The 17,669-nt window shown below is 46.0% G+C and overlaps 1 protein-coding gene across 1 annotated transcript; it reads right to left on the bottom strand.

Moving 5' to 3' along the window:
* Positions 1-6,922: 6,922 nt before the first annotated feature.
* ZNF774 (zinc finger protein 774) lies at positions 6,923-15,576 on the bottom strand. Its single transcript, XM_023195409.1, has 4 exons — positions 15,410-15,576; positions 13,031-13,153; positions 9,128-9,234; positions 6,923-8,363 (listed from the first exon to the last, which is right to left on the bottom strand). The coding sequence occupies exons 2-4, from the start codon at positions 13,132-13,134 to the stop codon at positions 7,123-7,125; spliced, it is 1,452 nt and encodes a 483-aa protein (XP_023051177.1). The 5' UTR covers positions 13,135-13,153; positions 15,410-15,576; the 3' UTR covers positions 6,923-7,122.
* Positions 15,577-17,669: the final 2,093 nt, after the last annotated feature.

The following is a 17,669-nucleotide window of genomic DNA, read 5'->3' as shown; positions in this document are numbered from 1 at the left end:
GCTTGAGCCCAGGAGTTCGAGACCTGCCTGGGTAATACAGCGAGACCCCGTTCTCCACAAAAAGGAAAAAAAAAAAAAAAGACAGAAAAAAAAAGGACAAAAAGAAATCCAAGCTGACCAGGAGGCTTCTGGCAAGGCAATGTAGGAGAATGGGGGATTGAAGTCAGAAAGAGAAATGCCTGGGGGAATGCTTCTTGGGGAGATACTGACTGTAATTTGGAGAGTCTGGATTTGGGAAGCAGCAGGTCATCTGGGGGAGGTCCCTACCAAGTAGCTAGACTTGTAGGTCTGAAATTCGGGAGAGAGTTTGAGCCAGACCCATGCTCTGAGAAATGATGGTTGAAGTCATAAGCTTAATGTGCAGAACAAAAAAGAAAGAAGAAAGAAGACCTCAACCAGAGTGTTGACGGGTCAGGCATATCTGAGTAGAAGAAGAAGAGCCAGGCCGGGCGCGGTGGCTCACTCCTAGAATCCCAGCACTTTGGGAGGCTGAGGCAGGCAGATCACCTGAGGCAGGAGTTCAAGACTAGCCTAGTGTAACCCCCGTCTCTACCAAAAGTACAAAAATTAGCTGGGCCTGTGGTCCCAGCTACTCCGGAGGCTGAGGCACCACAATCCCTTGAACCTGGGAGGGGGAGGCTGCAGTGAACTGGTGAGCCGAGATCGTACCACTGCACTCCAGCCTGGGCAACAAAGCAAGACTTTGTCTCAAAAACAAAACAAAACAAAACAAAACAAAAACCAGAGGAGACAGGGAAGGTACTTGAAGAGGAGCATCCAGAAATGTAGGAGAATCATCTCACAACCTCATAATCACCAATGGAAAAGATAATTTTTTTAAAAAGGCATATGGGCCTGGTGCAGTAGCTCACACCTGTAATCTCAGCACTTTGGGAGGCCGAGGTGGGACAGTTGCTTGAGGTCAGGAGTTCAAGAGCAGCCTGGGGAACAAAGGGGGACCCTGTCTCTATCAAAATTATTATCATTATTATTATTGGAGATGGAGTTTTGCTCTTGTCACCCAGGTTGGAGTGCAATGGCACGATCTCGACTCACTGCAACCTCCGCCTCCCAGGTTCAAGTGATTCTCCTGCCTCAGCCTCCTGAGTAGCTGGGATTACAGGCGCCTAGCACCACGCCTAGCTAATTTTTGTACTTTTACTAGAGACGGCATTTCACCATATTGGCCAGGCTGGTCTCGACCTCCTGACCTCAGGTGATCCACTTGCCTTGGCCTCCCAAAGTGCTGGGATTACAAGCATGAGCCACCACACCCGGCCTCTACCAAATATTTTAAAAGGCCGGGCTTGGTGGCATATGCCTGTAGTCCTAGCTGCTACTCAGGAGGCTGAGACAGGAGGATTGCTTGAGTCTGGGAGGTTGAGGCTTCAGTGAGTCATGAAAACACCACTGCACTCCAGCCTCAGCAAAAGAGCAAGACCCCATCTCTAAAAAATAATAAAAAACATATGTAAATGGCATCAAACAGTAAAGAGTTCTTGAATCAGAAGAAGACTAACAAGAGGCCTTCAGATGTGGAAATTAAGTCTTTTTTTTTTTTTAAGAGACAAGTTTTAGCTCTGTCATGCAATCTGGAGTACAGTGGTACGATCACAGCTCACCGCAGCCTTGAACTCCTGGGCTCAGGCAATCCTCAATCCTCCCACCTCAGCCTCCCAAGTACTTGGGATGACAGGCGCACATCACCATGCCTGTCTAATTTGTTGAAACTATTTTTTGTGGAGACAGGGTCTGGCTATGGTGCCTAGGCTGGTCTTGAACTTCTGGGCTCAAGCAATCCTCTGGCTTCAGCCTCCCAAAGTGCTGGCATTACAGGTGTGAGCCACCACACTCAGCCCTAAAAGACCTTTGAGGGTCCAGTTGTAGAAGCATGCTAGGGTAAGTGGCCCTATTAAAAGGGCCTAGGCCTGATAACCCTGAGAATATCTATATGTGAGTGGAAGTTTGACAAAAGGGGAAGAGAAGGAATGCAATGATAAGGTCCAGGAGGAATTATTTCGAGGTAAAAGAAGGGCTAGCGATCTTGTCTTTTTATTGTGGTGCCTGCCCTGGTGCTTGGTGATAACAACTACTCGCTGGAGACTTACTTCACATCATGGATTGTCTCAAAGCCTTTAGTTTTTTTCTCCATAATATGACCTACACACAGCGGCCAAACTGACCTTCTCAAGTGCTGATCACGCCTCTCCTCTCCTATAAAACCACCAGCTATGCCCTTTTCTCCAGAGAGTAGATCCAAACTCTTTAGTTTGGCAGCTAAGAACCTTCTTGGTGTGACCTTCGCTCGCTCACCTGGCCAGTTTTGTCTCACTCTGCTACTTTTCCAGCACAATGAGATCCTTGCCCATGAGCATGCACTCATTAATTCATCCAGTAAACACATATTGAGCACCTACCATGTGCCAGGCACTGTTCTAAGTGCCATGGAAAGAATGGAAACAAGAGAAATGACTCCCACTTTTTGTGGAGTTTACCAAAAACAAATAAATAAGAAATTATCAGACAGGTATAAGGACTTTGATGAAAAAAGAGGATAATGTGATGGAGGGTGACTAATTTAGATGGGATAGTTAGGGAAAGTCTTCCTAAGGAGACAGGTTTAGGCTGAACCCTGGTTGACAAATAGGAGGCAATGCAAAGGTCTGGGCGAGGAACATTCTGGGCAGAGGGAACAGTTAGTACCAAGGATCTAAAAAGCGCACAACCTTGGCATGACCAAGGAGCAGAGAACTCAAAGAGTGCTGAGATGAGGCAAGGGAGAGGGAAGGGGACATCACAAGAGGCTGGAGGTGGATGGGACAAAACCATATGGACCTCTTAGGCCTGGGTAAGGATTTGGGTCTTCATTCTAAAAGCAATGGAAAGCTGCTGAGAAGTGATGTGATTCAATTTAGGATTTTAAAAGTTCACTCTGGTTTCTGTGAGTGAAACCAGAGTTTTTTCAGAGCAAAAATAGTATCAGGAAGATCAGTTTGGAGGCTGCTGCAGGAATTCATGTAAGAGATTGATCATTTGGGACTGAAGAGTGGCAGTGAAGACGGACAGGTTTCACTGTTTGAGAGGAATCTGGGAGGTAAAATTAATGGAGCTTGGTGATGACCTCAATTTTGGAGTGAGAAAGAATGGATGTGTGGAGCATGTTAAAGCAGCAAATCATCTAGTCATGAGGTAGAAAGAAAAGAAAACTATAGAAAGGGTTAGCCGGGCGCGGTGGCTCAAGCCTGTAATCCCAGCACTTTGGGAGGCTGAGGCGGGTGGATCACGAGGTCAGGAGATCAAGACCATCCTGGCTAACATGGTGAAACCCCGTCTCTACTAAAAATACAAAAAACTAGCCGGGCGTGGTGGCGGGCGCCTGTAGTCCCAGATACTCGGAGGCTGAGGCGGGAGAATGGCGTGAACCCGGGAGGCGGAGCTTGCAGTGAGCCAAGATCCGGCCACTGCACTCCGCCACTGCACTCCAGCCTGGGCGACACAGCAAGACTCCGTCTCAAAAAAAAAAGAAAAAAGAAAAAAAAGAAAGGGTTAGGCCGGGCGCGGTGGCTCAAGCCTGTAATCCCAGCACTTTGGGAGGCCGAGACGGGCGGATCACGAGGCCCGGAGATCGAGACCATCCTGGCTAACACAGTGAAACCCCGTCTCTACTAAAAAATACAAAAAACTAGCCGGGCGAGGTGGCTGGCGCCTGTAGTCCCAGCTACTCCGGAGGCTGAGGCAGGAGAATGGCGTAAACCCGGGAGGCGGAGCTTGCAGTGAGCTGAGATCTGGCCACTGTACTCCAGCCCGGGTGACAGAGCCAGACTCCGTCTCAAAAAAAAAAAGAAAGAAAGAAAGAAAGGGTTACCTCCACTCTCAGCAATAGTATTGAAATATTCCCTGCTCATGGCTGGGGGAGGATGGGCAGGAAGACAGGGAGGAGAGAGGGGACTGGCAGGGCCACAAACCAAATCTCATACTGCCCTTTGAGAGCTCCATTTTACCATGGCTGTACAACATGAAAATCAAAGTGATAGGTGGCCAGGTGTGGTGGCTCTTGCCTGTAATCCCAGCACTTTGGGAGGCCAAGGCAGGTGGATCTCCTGAGGTCAGGAGTTCAAGACCCACCTGGCCAACATGGTGAAACCCTGTCTCTACTTAACATATAAAATTAGCCAGGCGTGGTGGCATGCATCTGTGATCCCAGCTACTCGGGAGGCTGAGGCAGGAGAATTGCTTGAACCTGGGAGGCTGAGGGTGCGGTGAGCGAAGATCACGCCATTGCACTGCAGCCTGAGCAACAGAGCAAGCCTTTGTCTCAAAAAAAACAAAAACAAACAAACAAAAAGAGCTCACATCTTACAATAACTGAACAACATGAAAAACAAATAAAATGATAGGTGACCAGGCACAGTGGCTCACGCCTGTAATCCCAGCACTTTGGGAGGCTGAGGCGGGCAGATCACCCGAGGTCAGGAGTTTGAGACTAGGTGTGATCTCAGCTCACTGCAGCCTCCATTTCCTGGGTTCAAGCAATTCTCCTGCCTCAGCCTCCTGAGTAGGCAGGATTACAGGCACATGCCACCACACCTGGATAATTTTTGTATTTTTTAGTATAGGTGGGGTTTTGCCATGTTAGCCAGGCTGGTCTCAAACTCCTGACCTCAGGTGGTCCTCCCGCCTCAGCCTCCCAGAGTGCTGGGATTACAGGCATGAGCCACTGTGCCCATCCTGAAATCTGCATTTCTGAAAAGTTCCCAGATAATGCTGATGCTACTGGTCTGGGCTCACAGTTTGAGAACCACTGCACTGGATTAACTAAAAAAACCTTTTGGTCAATTATCTAATGATGCTTTCAAAAACGGAGGTAAGATTATCAGCTGAGTTCTATCCGTCATGAGCCACAGCACTCAGATGGCATTCCATATAATGGAAGAGAATGAAAGAAAAAACCTTTAATCCACCACTTTGTTCTCTAAAAAGTGGTAACTACCCAGCTCCCTCCTTAACCCCTTGCACCTGCGCTTACTCCGCCACTTCCATTCCACCAGGATCAAGGACCCCAGCACAGGATCTTGCAAAGCTCCCTAGAACTTAGACTACACCCCTCCATCATTTCCAAATTCAGACTGGTTTAATGGATGTAATATGAGTCCTCTGGTCCTGTAGTGTCTCACAGGCACTGTAGCAAATCCCAGAGCTGGTCTGTTGTTGCAGAGGAGGACTGCAAGCTGGAAATCTAGTGACTTGCAGCCAAATCTGGCCCTTCCATTAACTATGTGGCCCATGATGAGTCATGTCATTTTTACATCCTAATTTTCAACAGTTTTTTTTTTTTAAGTCCCCCAGAATGAGAGAAAAGGGAATACTTAAAGAAATATTAGCCAAAATTTTCTTGGAAAAAAGACATTAGCAACAGAACTATAACATTAGAGATATTACATTCATAGTTAACCAACAAAGAGCGTGCGTGTGTGTGTGTGTGTGTGTGTATTTTTAGATCTTCACAACAACCTTGTGAGGTAGGTAAAACTTGAGGCTGAGAGAAGATGAAAGTCTGGCCAAATTAAGCATCAGGGCCAGGACTCAAATACTTTACCTTCTCAATGAAGTCAGTGTTCTTTCCAACACACTGCCTTCCCTCAATTTATTTCAGTTGAATGTAGGAATGTACTAGTGCATAACCTGGATGGCCCTAAAAGGATCAGAGAATTATATTAACCTAAAACTAAATGGCCAATGACTCAGCAAATTAGAAAACAAGAGTTGCTTCCTTCAGCTAAATGCCAGGGAGGACCCCTGTAATATCATTCGACATTCTCAGCAATTTTGCTTCCACAATTTTACAGTCCTCTACCAGGTCCCTCTGGCTTGTTCATTGTAGGATATTTTCTCTGTGTCAGATGACAGCAAACCTCCTGTAGAAGCACCTCATACACTGCCATTTCAAAGAGCTTCTGAAATTCTTTCAGTCTCCAAGTCACAAGACCGCAAACATCCTCTACGATAATTCAGCCTTGTCATGGCAGTGAGACATCTGGTGACTAATGCCTGCACAGCACTGAACTGGGAGTGCATTTCCATTTTATTCAATTTGCGTATTCCAATGCCAAACCTTCCAGTTATAATCTAATTTCTTTCAAGTTCTGAGCTTGGGGTGGGGGGACTACACTAATAAATTTCTAGTTGAGTAAAAAGACTGATAAAAGTCACCAATCTTGTATTGAGTGTCTTTTAAGGGCCAGGTAGTGCATTAAAGGCTTTATATAAGACCTCAAATATTAATCATTAATAATGATGTGACCATTTAGTTATTGAGCATCTATGTTGTGCCAGGCACTGTACTAGGTGGTTAACGTATGATCTCTAGGCCACATTTTTCTCATTTCTCATTTAGCAACTAGGCATCAACTTTTTTTTTTTTTTTGGAGATGGAGTCTCACTCTGTTGCCCAGGCTGGAGTGCAGTGGCGTGATCTCAGCTCACTGCAACCTGCACCTTCCGGGTTCAAATGATTCTTCTGCCTCAGCCTCCTGAGCAACTGGGACTACGGGTGCATGCCACCATGCCCAGCTAATTTTTTTTTTTTTTTTTTAGACCGGAGTCCCCCTCTGTCACCCAGGCTGGAGTGCAGTGGCTCAATCTTGACTCATTGCAAGCTCCGCCTCCTGGGTTCACGCCATTCTCCTGCCTCAGCCTCCCGAGTAGCTGGGACTACAGGCGCTCGCCACCACGCCTGGCTAAGTTTTTGTATTTTTAGTAGAGACAGGGTTTCACCGTGTTAGCCAGGATGGTCTCAGACTCCTGACCTCAAGTGATCCATCCGCCTTGGCCTCCCAAAAGTGCTGGGATTACAAGCGTGAGCCACCACGCCTGGCCAGCATCAACTATTAAACTCACATTTCCCTAAGCGTCAGTCACACACTGAAGGAATGCCTTTTGTATTCGGACCGTTATTTGGTCCCTTTAAGTTTATCCTCTCTGTTATAACATAGACAAGAAAGAGGGAGGATAGATCAGGGCCTAAATTGAGCCACTGATGCCCAGGTTTTCTCTATTTGGGGTGCTTGAAGACAGTAGCAATGAAAATTCGCAAGGGAGCAGCAGAACACTAAAGACTATTTCCTAAACCAAATGGGTGTTTTGATGGCATAAAAGATGCGCTTTCTGACGGAAGCTCTTGTTACATTTACCACAGTGGAAAGGTTTTTCTCCTGTATGCGTTCTCTGGTGTGTGAGGAAATGGGAACGCTGATTGAAGGTCTTGCCACACTCAGGACATCGATAGGGCCTGTCTCCTAAGTGGATTCTCTGATGGGTAATGAAGTGGGAGCTCTGATTGAAACTCTTCCCACACTCCCCACATTTGTAGGGTCTTTCTCCTGTGTGGATTCGTTGGTGCTTAATGAGGGCAGAGCTGTCAGTGAATCCTTTCCCACAGTTTTCACACTTAAAAGGTCTCTCACCTGTGTGTGTTCTTTGGTGCGTGACTAAATGTGAGCTCTGACTGAAGCTTTTGTGGCAGTCAGGACAACTGAAAGGTCTTTCTCCTGAATGAGTACTCATGTGAGCTACAAAATGAGAACTATCTCTGAAGCCCTTCCCACACTCCGGGCATTTGAAGGGCCGTTCTCCTGTGTGGGTTCGTTGGTGCTTAATCAAATCCGAGCTCTGGCTAAAACTCTCCCCACAGTCATTACACGTGTAAGGCTTCACCCCTGTGTGGGTCCTCTGGTGAGTGATGAAATTTGAGCTTCGACTGAAGCTTTTGTGACATTCCAGGCACGTGTAGGGCTTCTCGCCTGTGTGGGTTCTTTGGTGCATAATGAGGTGTGGCTTCCGCCCAAAAGTCTTCCCACACTCTGGGCACTCATAGGGTCTCTCCCCTGTGTGGGTTCTCTGATGTTTGATGAGTGTTGAGCTGTCGCTGAATTTTTTCTCACACCCCTTGCATTGGTAGGGCTTCTCTCCTGTGTGTGTTCTGCGATGGGTGACAAGGTCTGAGCTCTGTTTGAAGCCTTTCCCACACTCAGTGCACGTATAGGGCCTCTCGCCAGTGTGGGTTCTTAGGTGTCTTATGAGATAGGAACTCTGGTTAAAGCTTTTCCCGCATTCTGCACACATAGGCTTCTCTCCTACATATCCATCCAGGAGCTTGTTTAAATCCCTCTCCTGTGAAAAGGGCTCCAGCTGGTCCTCTCCTGGAAGGGTTCCATGTTGCCCTTCTAATTTTAGGCCTCGCTCCCAGTTTCCTCCCCAACTAAGAGTATGAGAAAGATCTTTATTGGTTCTTTCTGAGGATGTTCCACATTGTTCCGCTGTTTCAGAAATGTCCTGATTGAGCTTTGCCACCTGATGCTCAAAGTCTGAAAAATTAATGTAAGTAACAAAGAATAAAGTTATCAGTTATCAGGAAGGAATATCAGAAAACAGTGAAAAAGATTAAAATCCCTGTTTCTGTAGCAGATTGCACTTAATTCAACCGTTCTGTTTTTCACTTTGTGAAAAGTTTATTGAGGTTCATTGAGCTGTCAGAACACATGAATTCCTAAACTTTTTAAATTTTAAGATAGCCAGATGAATCTTGATATCCTTCAAGTGAAGACCACATATTGTTAATATTGGGTGGTTTCTTTAGAAGATATTATAGGTTTAGGCCAGGCGTGGTGGCTTACGCCTGTAATCCCAGCACTTTGGGAGGCCGAGGCAGGCAGAGCATTTGAGGTTAGGAGTTCGAGACCAGCCTGGCCAACGTGGTGAAACTCCATCTCTACTAAAAATACAAAAATTAGCTTGGCATGGTGGCGGATGCCTATAGTCCCAGCTACTCAGGAGGCTGAGGCAGGAGAATCACTTGAACCCGGGAGGCGGAGGTTGCTGTGAGCAGATTGTGTCACTGCACTCCAGGCTGGGAGACAGAGGGAGACTCCATCTCAAAAAAAAAACATAGGTTAGACAAAAGTGAAATGCTTAGTCAAAATGTAGACTTTATTTAGTCAACTACTGACCATTAAGTCAAATTTAAATGTCTGCTAGTAGGAACAAAATTCTAGGGCGGCATTCCAAATTCTTCATCTAAACAAGGCTGAAATGCTAGATTTCCTTCCACTGGGGAGCACTCACATCTCACCTGCGTGGGTTTCCCTCAGGATCTTCCTCGCCTCAAAGTTTTGGAGTGGTAGGACCCATGGCTCTTCTTTCTGCTCCAACTGGGAGATTACACTAGGCCTGGAAATTCTACACAGGAATGTAAACATAGGATGTGAGTCTGAGTCAATCACACAAGGCCTGACCAAAATCCAAGCCCTACTCCCTGCCTAGGTATGAGAGAACACCAGGGAAACTCTAACATGTATTTGGTCTCATTAAAAGTACAGCCATGGTACAGTGATAAAACAGGGTGATTTCCCCAAAAGACTAAGGAAAAAAAAGCCCTTTTCCTCCCATAAAAACAAAACAAAACAAAAACAAAACAAACAAACAAAAAAACAGATTCAGTTGACAGAAACTCTGAAGTAAATACAATAACCATTTCTGAAGGCACAAGGCTAAAGTTAAATACGGAGAGGATTTTATCAGAAACAAAGCTGCCATGACCTCACCCTTTGAAAGAATGAAGGAAGTTAACTATAATGTTGGGCTTTAACATTTTCCCAGAATGGCAGCAGTCAAAAAAGCCACGAGAAAAAGATAAACACTTGTTAAGTAGCCTATAAATATATGAAAAATGTTTAACCTCACTATAATCAAAGAAATTCCATTATAACAATGATACACTGAGGCAATATAGTGTAGAGATAATGAGTGCAAACTCAGCATTCACACTGCCTGGGTTTGAGTCATAATCCTGCCTCTTACAAGCTGTGTGGCCTTAAGAAAGTTACTTAAACTCTGTGTCTCAATGTCTTCATCAATAAAATAGGGATAAGAGGCCGGGCGCGGTGACTCACGCCTGTAATCCCAGAACTTTGGGAGGCCGAGGCAGGCGGATCACGAGGTCAGGAGTTTGAGACCAGCCTGGCCAACATAGTGAAACCCTGTCTCTACTAAAAATTAGCTGGGCATGGTGGCACGGGCCTGTAGTCCCAGTTACTCGGGAGGCTGAGGCAGGAGAATTGCTTGAACCTGGGAGGCAGAGGTTGTGGTGAACTGAGGTCACACCACTGCACTCCAGCCTGGGCTACAGAGTGAGACTCCATCTCAAAAAAAAAAAAAAAGGGATAACAATAAGATCCATTGGCCAGGGGGAGTAGCTCACACCTGTAATCCCAGCACTTTGGGAGGCCAAGGCAGGTAGATCACTTGAGGCTAGGAGTTCAAGACCAGCCTGGCCAATACGGAGAAACCCTGTCTCTACTAAAAATACAAAAATTAGCCACATGTGGTAGTGCACACCTGTAATCTCATCTACTTGGGGGGCTGAGGCATGGGAATTGCTTGAGCCTGGGAGGCAGAGGTTGCAGTGAGCTGAGATTGCACCACTGCATTCCAGCCTGGGCGACACAGACTCCATCTCCAAAAAAAAAGACTTCAATAAATGTTAACTATCATTGCTATTTTTCCCAGACTCTTTTCTTGTGTTTTGTGTGCATGTTCGTTTTTGAGACAGGCTCTTGCTTTGTCACCCAGGCTGGAGAGCACTGGTACAATTACAGTTCACTGCATCCTCGAGCTCCTGGTTCAAGCGATTCTCTCACCTCAGCCTCCCAAGTAGTTGGGACCACAGGCACAAGCCCCTACACCTGGTTAATGTAACTTTTGTAGAGACATTACGTTGCCCAGGCTAGTCTTGAACTCCAGAGCTCAAGTGATCCTCCTGCCTCAACCTCCCAAAATGCTGGGATTATAGGCATGAACCATCACACCCAGCCCCAGACTATTTAAATTATAATACCCACTGTGAAAGGTAGAATATAAAGAAATGGATACTTTCATATAATGTTTGTGGGAATAAAGCAATTGATTCGATCTTCTTGGAAGGCATTTTGCAAAGTATTAAATACCTTAGAAATGTATCTGTTCTTTGACCTACCAATTCTAATTCTGAGAATTCTAAGGAAATGATAAAATTATACTTCAATAAAAAACACTTTTAAAAAATGAGTTAAAAGAGGTTTATCACAACCTGGTGAAAATTTAGAAATGACCTAAATGTCCCACAACAAAGGAATAATTATATAGCTCACTGCAGCCTGGAACTCCTGTGCTCAAGGGATCCTCCTGCCTCAGCCTCCCAAGTAGCTCAGGCAATTGCTATTTTTATAGTTAAAAAAAGGTCAGATATATGGTTCAATCTAATGTTTGACTTCAACAACAAAATAATATTATATTCCATAAAACAAAATACTAGGTGGTTATTTTAAGTGATGTAAAGAAAGATATTTATTGTTGTCAAAATATATTCATGATACAACATGGAAGAAAGAATGTGCAGCTGAATGTACAGTATAATACCAATATTATCCTTTTGTGCTTGTTTTAAAATTGTATACATGCTTAGAAAATTGCTGGTAGGATAGTAACTCTTCAGTGGTGGGATTAGGGATGATGTTTGTTTTCATTTTGCTTGTCTTTTTCTTTAATGAGTATACATTACTTGTATAATAGATGAAGTAGGCCAGGTGCAGTGGCTCATGCCTCTAATCCCAGCACTTTGGGAGGCCAAGGCCAGTGGATCACTTGAGGTCAGGAGTTCAAGACCCACCTGGCCAACATGGTAAAACCTCGACTCTACTAAAAATACAAAAATTAGAGTGTGGTGGCTCTCTCCTGTAATCCCAGCACTTTGGGAGGCCGAAGTGAGCGGATCGCTTGAGGTCAGGAGTTTGAGACCAACCTGGCCCACACGGAGATAACCCATCTCTATTAAAAATACAAAAAAATTATCCAGGAATCGCTTGAACCCAGGAGGCAGAGGTTGCAGTGAGCCGAGATCGCACCACAGCACTACAGCCTGGGTGACAGAGCGAGACTCTGCCACAAAAAAAAAAAAAAAAAAAAAAAAAAGAGTAAAGCAGGAGGAAGGGTAGCCAGGATATTTGAGAAAGAGTAATTGGAGGTATTTTGTTTGTTTGTTTGTTTTTTTGAGACAGAGTCTTGCTCTATTGCCCAGACTGGAGTGCAATGGTGCGGTCTGGGCTGACTGCAACCTCCGCCTCCCAGGTTCAAGCGATTTTCCTGCTCAGCCTCCAGAGTAACTGGGATTACAGGTGCCTGCTACCACGCCCAGCTGATTTTCATATTTTTAGTAGAGACGGGGTTTCATCATGTTGGCCAGGCTGGTCTTGAACTCCTGACCTTGTGATCTACCCACCTTGGCCTACCAAGGTGCTGGGATTACAGGCGTGAGCCACTGCGACCAGCCTGTTTTTAAGTGACAGAAAAAATTACCTCCTTTTCCACAAAGACCTCAAAAGTCTCAAAAGTTAAGTGGCGAGAGTTAAGTCTCAAAAGTTAAGAGGTGAGAGTCCAACCCAGGCTGGAAAAGGGGGATAGTAATACATATATCAAAAAATTATGATGAGATATTAAAAAGACAATAAATAGCAAAGATGTTTACAAACCATAAAATGCATAAAGACGTAATTCTTTTTCTGCCAAGGAGGCAACAATTAATCTTACAGAGGTCTGGAGCTCTAAGACACCAACATACCAGAGACTACTCAGACCTGGGCCCTTTATCTAAGTCTCAAATTAAAGGAGAGTAGTGGCCAGGCATGGTGGCACCCATAATCCTAGCACTTTGGAAGGCGGAAGCAGTGGATTGCTTGAGCTCAGGAGTTTGAGACCAGCCTGGCCAACATAGCAAAATCCTGTCTCCACTAAAAACACCAAAAATTAGCTGGGCATGGTGGCACATGCCTGTGATCCCAGCTACTCAGGAGGCTGAGGTGGGAGAATTGCTTGAGCCCAGGAGGCAAGGGTTGCAGTGAATCGAGATCACGCCACTGCACTCCAGCCTGGATGACAGAGCGAGACCCCATCTCTAAAAAACAAGATAAATAAATAAAATAAAGGAGAGTAGCATACTTACCCTTTGAAAGCCCATTCTTCTAACTGTGCTGGGTGGCATTCCTGAAGAGGATTCTCTAAGCAGTGTCCAGGTAACCCACTCTTCCCTGAAGTCCCCAGCCACATTATCAAGGGTCATCAGTTCCTAAAGCAAGAGACCTCAATATGCATCAGTAGCTCCCTAGGTATTCTCACCATTGTCTGAAAGCCAAAAAATGGCCATCAGTGTACACAAACAACCCCCTACACCTGATCAGAATGGTCCTGAGGTAAATTCTGTCAACCACAGAGGGTTGCTTTTCTTAGTCTGTTTTTACATACGTCTTCTCCTAGCCAACTTTCCCATTACTAAGAGAGGCCTAGGCCTCCCAAACACATCGACAGAACCCAGTCTTTTAGATACATTAACTTTTTGAGGAAAAAATTGTCCACGATGAACAAGGTAAACAAAGGAGAGAGTTGGTAGGTACAATTTGATTTCTGGAAAGTTTTGATTCTCCCCAACTTCATTTTCCTCAGCAAACAAGGAAATTGTGGACTTAACTATACTCATATTAGTTATGAGAACAGCTGACTTCTTGGCTTGCAGATTTGGGGTCAACCTCAAGGGACAGATTATGCAGAACCCCAAAGGGAACTGTGTTGGATACCATTCTATTTCAAGATCTTAATGGAGTCAGAAATAAGACCGAAAAAGACAGGTTTTTTTTTTCAAAAAGACATGGATAGGTTGTAAAAATAAGTGAAAGTCAATGGGGATAAGCACAAAACATAACTCCTAGGGGCTGAAACCAATCATTAATATATTAATAAATTGACAGCAATATCATGAAGAATATTACTTTTTGGAGGATAGTCAGAGTCAACTACTGGATGGATCAGTAATTTATTCAACAATCAATATGTTGCCAGGCATAGGAGTCACAAAGAAATTAAGATAATGTTTTTTCCCTTAAAAAGTTTCCAATAAACCAGCCTCAGCAACATATTGAGACCCATTTCTCTACAAAGAACTTTTAAAAATCAGCCAGGCATGGTGGCATGCACTTGTGGTCCCAGCTACTCAGGAGGCTGAGGTGGGAGGATCACTTCAGCCCAGGGGTTCAAGGCTGCAGTGAGCTATGATGGCGCCACTGCACTCCATGCACTCCAGCCTAGCAACAGAGTGAGCCCCTGCCTCTCCCTTAAAAAAAAAAAAAAAAAATTGCAGCCAGCATGACCACCCACTACAAAGAATATTGCATTTCAGGGGAGGAAGGACCAGACTAGGGTGAAGAAGTTTTACTCTTTCACATCTTTTGTCCCACTACAAAGCACCTATTTACTACTGGAACACAGATACAGACACAGACACACAGACACACACACACACACACACACACTTTTGGGGGAAATATTTATGTATTTACAGACATTATTATTGGTCATTTATAAAGTATTGAGTTTTTAAGGATCTAAAAACCATCGCTCTGGTTTAAAACTTTAACAAACAACAATAATGTAATTAGAAAGTAAAAATGGTAATAACAGTTTTGAGTATTGGTCGGGCGCTGTGGCTCATGACTGTAATTCCAGCACTTTGGGAGGACGAGATGGGCAGATCACCTGGGGTCAGGAGTTCGAGATCAACCTGGCCAATATGGTGAAACCCTGTCTCTACTAAGAATACAAAATTAGCCGGGTGTGGTGGTGCACACCTGTAATACCAACTACTCGAGAGGCTGCGGCAGGAGAATCGCTTGAACCCGGGAGGCCGGGACTACAGTGAACGGAGATAGCACCGTTGCATTCCAGCCCGGGCAACAAGGGCGAAATCCCTTCTAAAAAAAAAAGTAGAAGAAGAAAAAGGAAAAAAAAAAAAGAGTTTTTAGTATAATTTTTATTTCTACATTCATTACAAAACACAGCTGCAGGGCCCCCTTGCTGGAGACTTCTTAGCGACGGTTATAGAAACCCTGTTTCCCAGCCCGTCCCTTTCCCCATGCGCAGGTGACCTCAAAGGCCCCACAGCTCTGAGGGGCTGTGACTAAGTGCCACTGTGAGAAGCTCCAGTGCGTTCACCGGGTTTATTAATAGGAACATGACTGCACGCGTGGGGCTGAACCCCGTTCTTCTTCTCGGTGCTGGGGCCCTAACCAGGGTGCGGCGGTCAGAGGGTAGCAGATCAGCTGAAACCCGGGGACCACCATCGAGAAGCAAGAAAACTGATTAAGAGAATGACTTCTCTCGACGACGGTATAGAGACCACAGCTACCTCTCCCACACCCCAGCAAGCCCCGGGGGCTCCCAAAGGCCAGCGCGGGAACCCCGCTGAGAAAACGTCTGGGTGGCGGGCGAGCCCCCTCCACGCCCCTCAGCAGCGCGCCGCTGGTGCCGCCGTCTCCCTCCTTGGATCACTCACCGCCCCAGGGCCCAGCCGGGGATGGAGCAGGAAGTGAGTCCTCCACCGCCGAGCCGCACCCGACCCGCAACCCCGAGGCGGTCCCTCCCAGAACCCGACTGGGATTCGTGACAGGGCTGTGGGGACACAGGTGTGACTCCGGCTTCGACAGCTCGCAGCCGGAAAGTACCGCCCCCGTCCTCTTGCTATTGGCTTTTCAGTTTCCATGGCTAGAATTTTTCTCTGTCCATAGGCTGACAGAGCTATCAATTACCGCCTAGCCTTCTGGGAAACGTAGTCCCGAGCAAGATCTCAAAGGACTCGGAGCCGTGGATGTCCAGTTACAAGCGTTGAAAAGTGGTAAACCCAATTCCCCAGCTACCGGCCGCCAGGAACCGCCTGTTTGGAGCCGAGGGATCTAAATGCTGTACCCTCACTGTGGCATCTGCTGATGTGAATCTCCTGGCCTCACCCACCTACCGCGGAGCAGCCTGGTGCCCACCGTGAGGTCTCCCGCGCTCTGGCACCTCGCCCCTCCCCAGCGCAGAGCAGCTCAGCCCTCTGGCCTTTGCAGCCTCTCTTCTGCCCAGTCTTCCACCTCATCCCCAGCGACCGGAGCCTGCAGGGTGTTTGTGGAGGCCGGGTCCCAGACCAACTCAAACTGGACATAAGAAAGGCCCAGCAAACGCCCTTAGGAGAAAACAGACATTCTGCATCCTTCCCTTGGCATCAAACTCCCAGGCGCATCCCCTTTCCGTCTGGTTGATAGCCAGAGGAGGCGGGCGTGGGCATCAAGTATTCTGGGAATTGTGATATTGGGCTTCAAACTGGGGAGGCTCCTGAGTCTCATGTGAAAGCCAGTGGTCACTTTGGGTCGGCTCCTAGCTAAAAAATAATAACGTCTTTCCTTAAAGTGAAGAAAATGTGCCTGTCTACTCCGTTTGTTGATTCAGTGCAATTTAGAAAAAGAAAGAACATTTTGTGATGTACTATAAAATGCTTAGAATTGCCAGCCATAGAGTTAATGTTGAAGATCCTTTTGATGCTAATTCCACCATTCCTTCAACAAAAATAGGGTGCATTTCCCAGTGGATATTTATTGGGAACATTCTATACTCAAGATCGTTCTGGGAACTCTGGTTACTTGGGAATCATACATAACCATTACCGTCATGAAGTTCACAGGCCAAAAGGGGAGATAAACCATAAAAGGTATCAAAATCCTAAGTAATATTTTGTCTTTTTTTTTCATATAGCCAGTTGCATCTTCGTTATTTTGCTACAATTGTAGTCATCTGCAAGATAACTACATTGCATTTTCAGAAACTCTGTCGACTGTGAACAAATATCTAGTTAGCAGAGGTAGTTAGATGTAGTTAGATTTAGTCAGATGAAAATGAGGAAAATGGAAATCCCAGAGGAGCTCAGTAACAAAGGAATGCCCAGGAAACCTAGGGATTGCCAGGCCTTCTGTAACTGGAACAGAGTTCAGGACCTGGAGAACTGAAGGCATCTTCAGGCCCCTCGGTAAGTCTTTCTAGCATTTTGCCATCAGGGAGATCATGAAGATTACTCTTCAATCTGGGACTGGAGTGGGGAGATGAATGAAGAGTCACAGAATCTGGCTGGTGGCTATCCCCTGTCACTCTCTCCAGCTTCTGTTTCTTCTGCCTTACCTTGTTCTCGCAGCGGTTTGTTCACAATGATCAGGTGTGTGGGGAGTGACAGAAAGGAAGTTTGGTCTCATGACAAGAGCAGTCAGCGCAGGAAACCAATCATGTACCCGCAATGGCCACCTGAAGAGACCATCACGACCTGTTGGGGGTTGGGTGCTAAAGGGAGTGGCCGAAAGGAGGCATAGAGGAGCGAGGAAAAACTGTGAAAGGACTTCAAGGAGCATGAAAACAGAGAAAGACTTCAGCAGTTAATAGAACTGAATTTATTTTATTTATTTTATTTTATTTTTTGAGACTGAGTCTTGCCCTGTCGCCCAGGCTGGAGTACAATGGCGCGACTGCAGCTCACTGCAACCTCTGCCTCCTGGGTTCAAACAATTCTCCTGCCTCAGCCTCCCAAGTAGCTAGGATTACAGGCGTGCACCACCACGCCGGCTAATTTTTTGTATCTTTAGTAGAGACGGGTTTTCACCATGTTGGCAAGGCTGGTCCTGAACTCCTGACCTCAGGCCTGCCTCGCCTCCCAAAGTGCTGCGGTTAGAGGCGTGAGCCATCGCACCCGGCCAGAACTGATTTTTTTTTTTTTTTTTTTGAGACGGAGTCCG

Source organism: Piliocolobus tephrosceles, chromosome 6, assembly GCF_002776525.5.
Source record: "Piliocolobus tephrosceles isolate RC106 chromosome 6, ASM277652v3, whole genome shotgun sequence".
Taxonomy (NCBI): domain Eukaryota; kingdom Metazoa; phylum Chordata; class Mammalia; order Primates; family Cercopithecidae; genus Piliocolobus; species Piliocolobus tephrosceles.
Note: the sequence above shows the minus strand (reverse complement) of the source record. Positions and strands in the feature narration are given on the sequence as shown.

What these genes read in the sequence shown, in the direction of transcription:
- ZNF774 (XM_023195409.1), bottom strand. Translation starts at nt 13,134, where the DNA reads ATGTGGCTGGGGACTTCAGGGAAGAGTGGGTTACCTGGACACTGCTTA. An exon ending in GAAGAATGGGCTTTCAAAGG is followed by an intron (nt 9,235 to 13,030) that starts GTAAGTATGCTA and finishes ATTCCTGTGTAG; the next exon opens with AATTTCCAGGCCTAGTGTAA. An exon ending in CCTGAGGGAAACCCACGCAG is followed by an intron (nt 8,364 to 9,127) that starts GTGAGATGTGAG and finishes TTAATTTTTCAG; the next exon opens with ACTTTGAGCATCAGGTGGCA.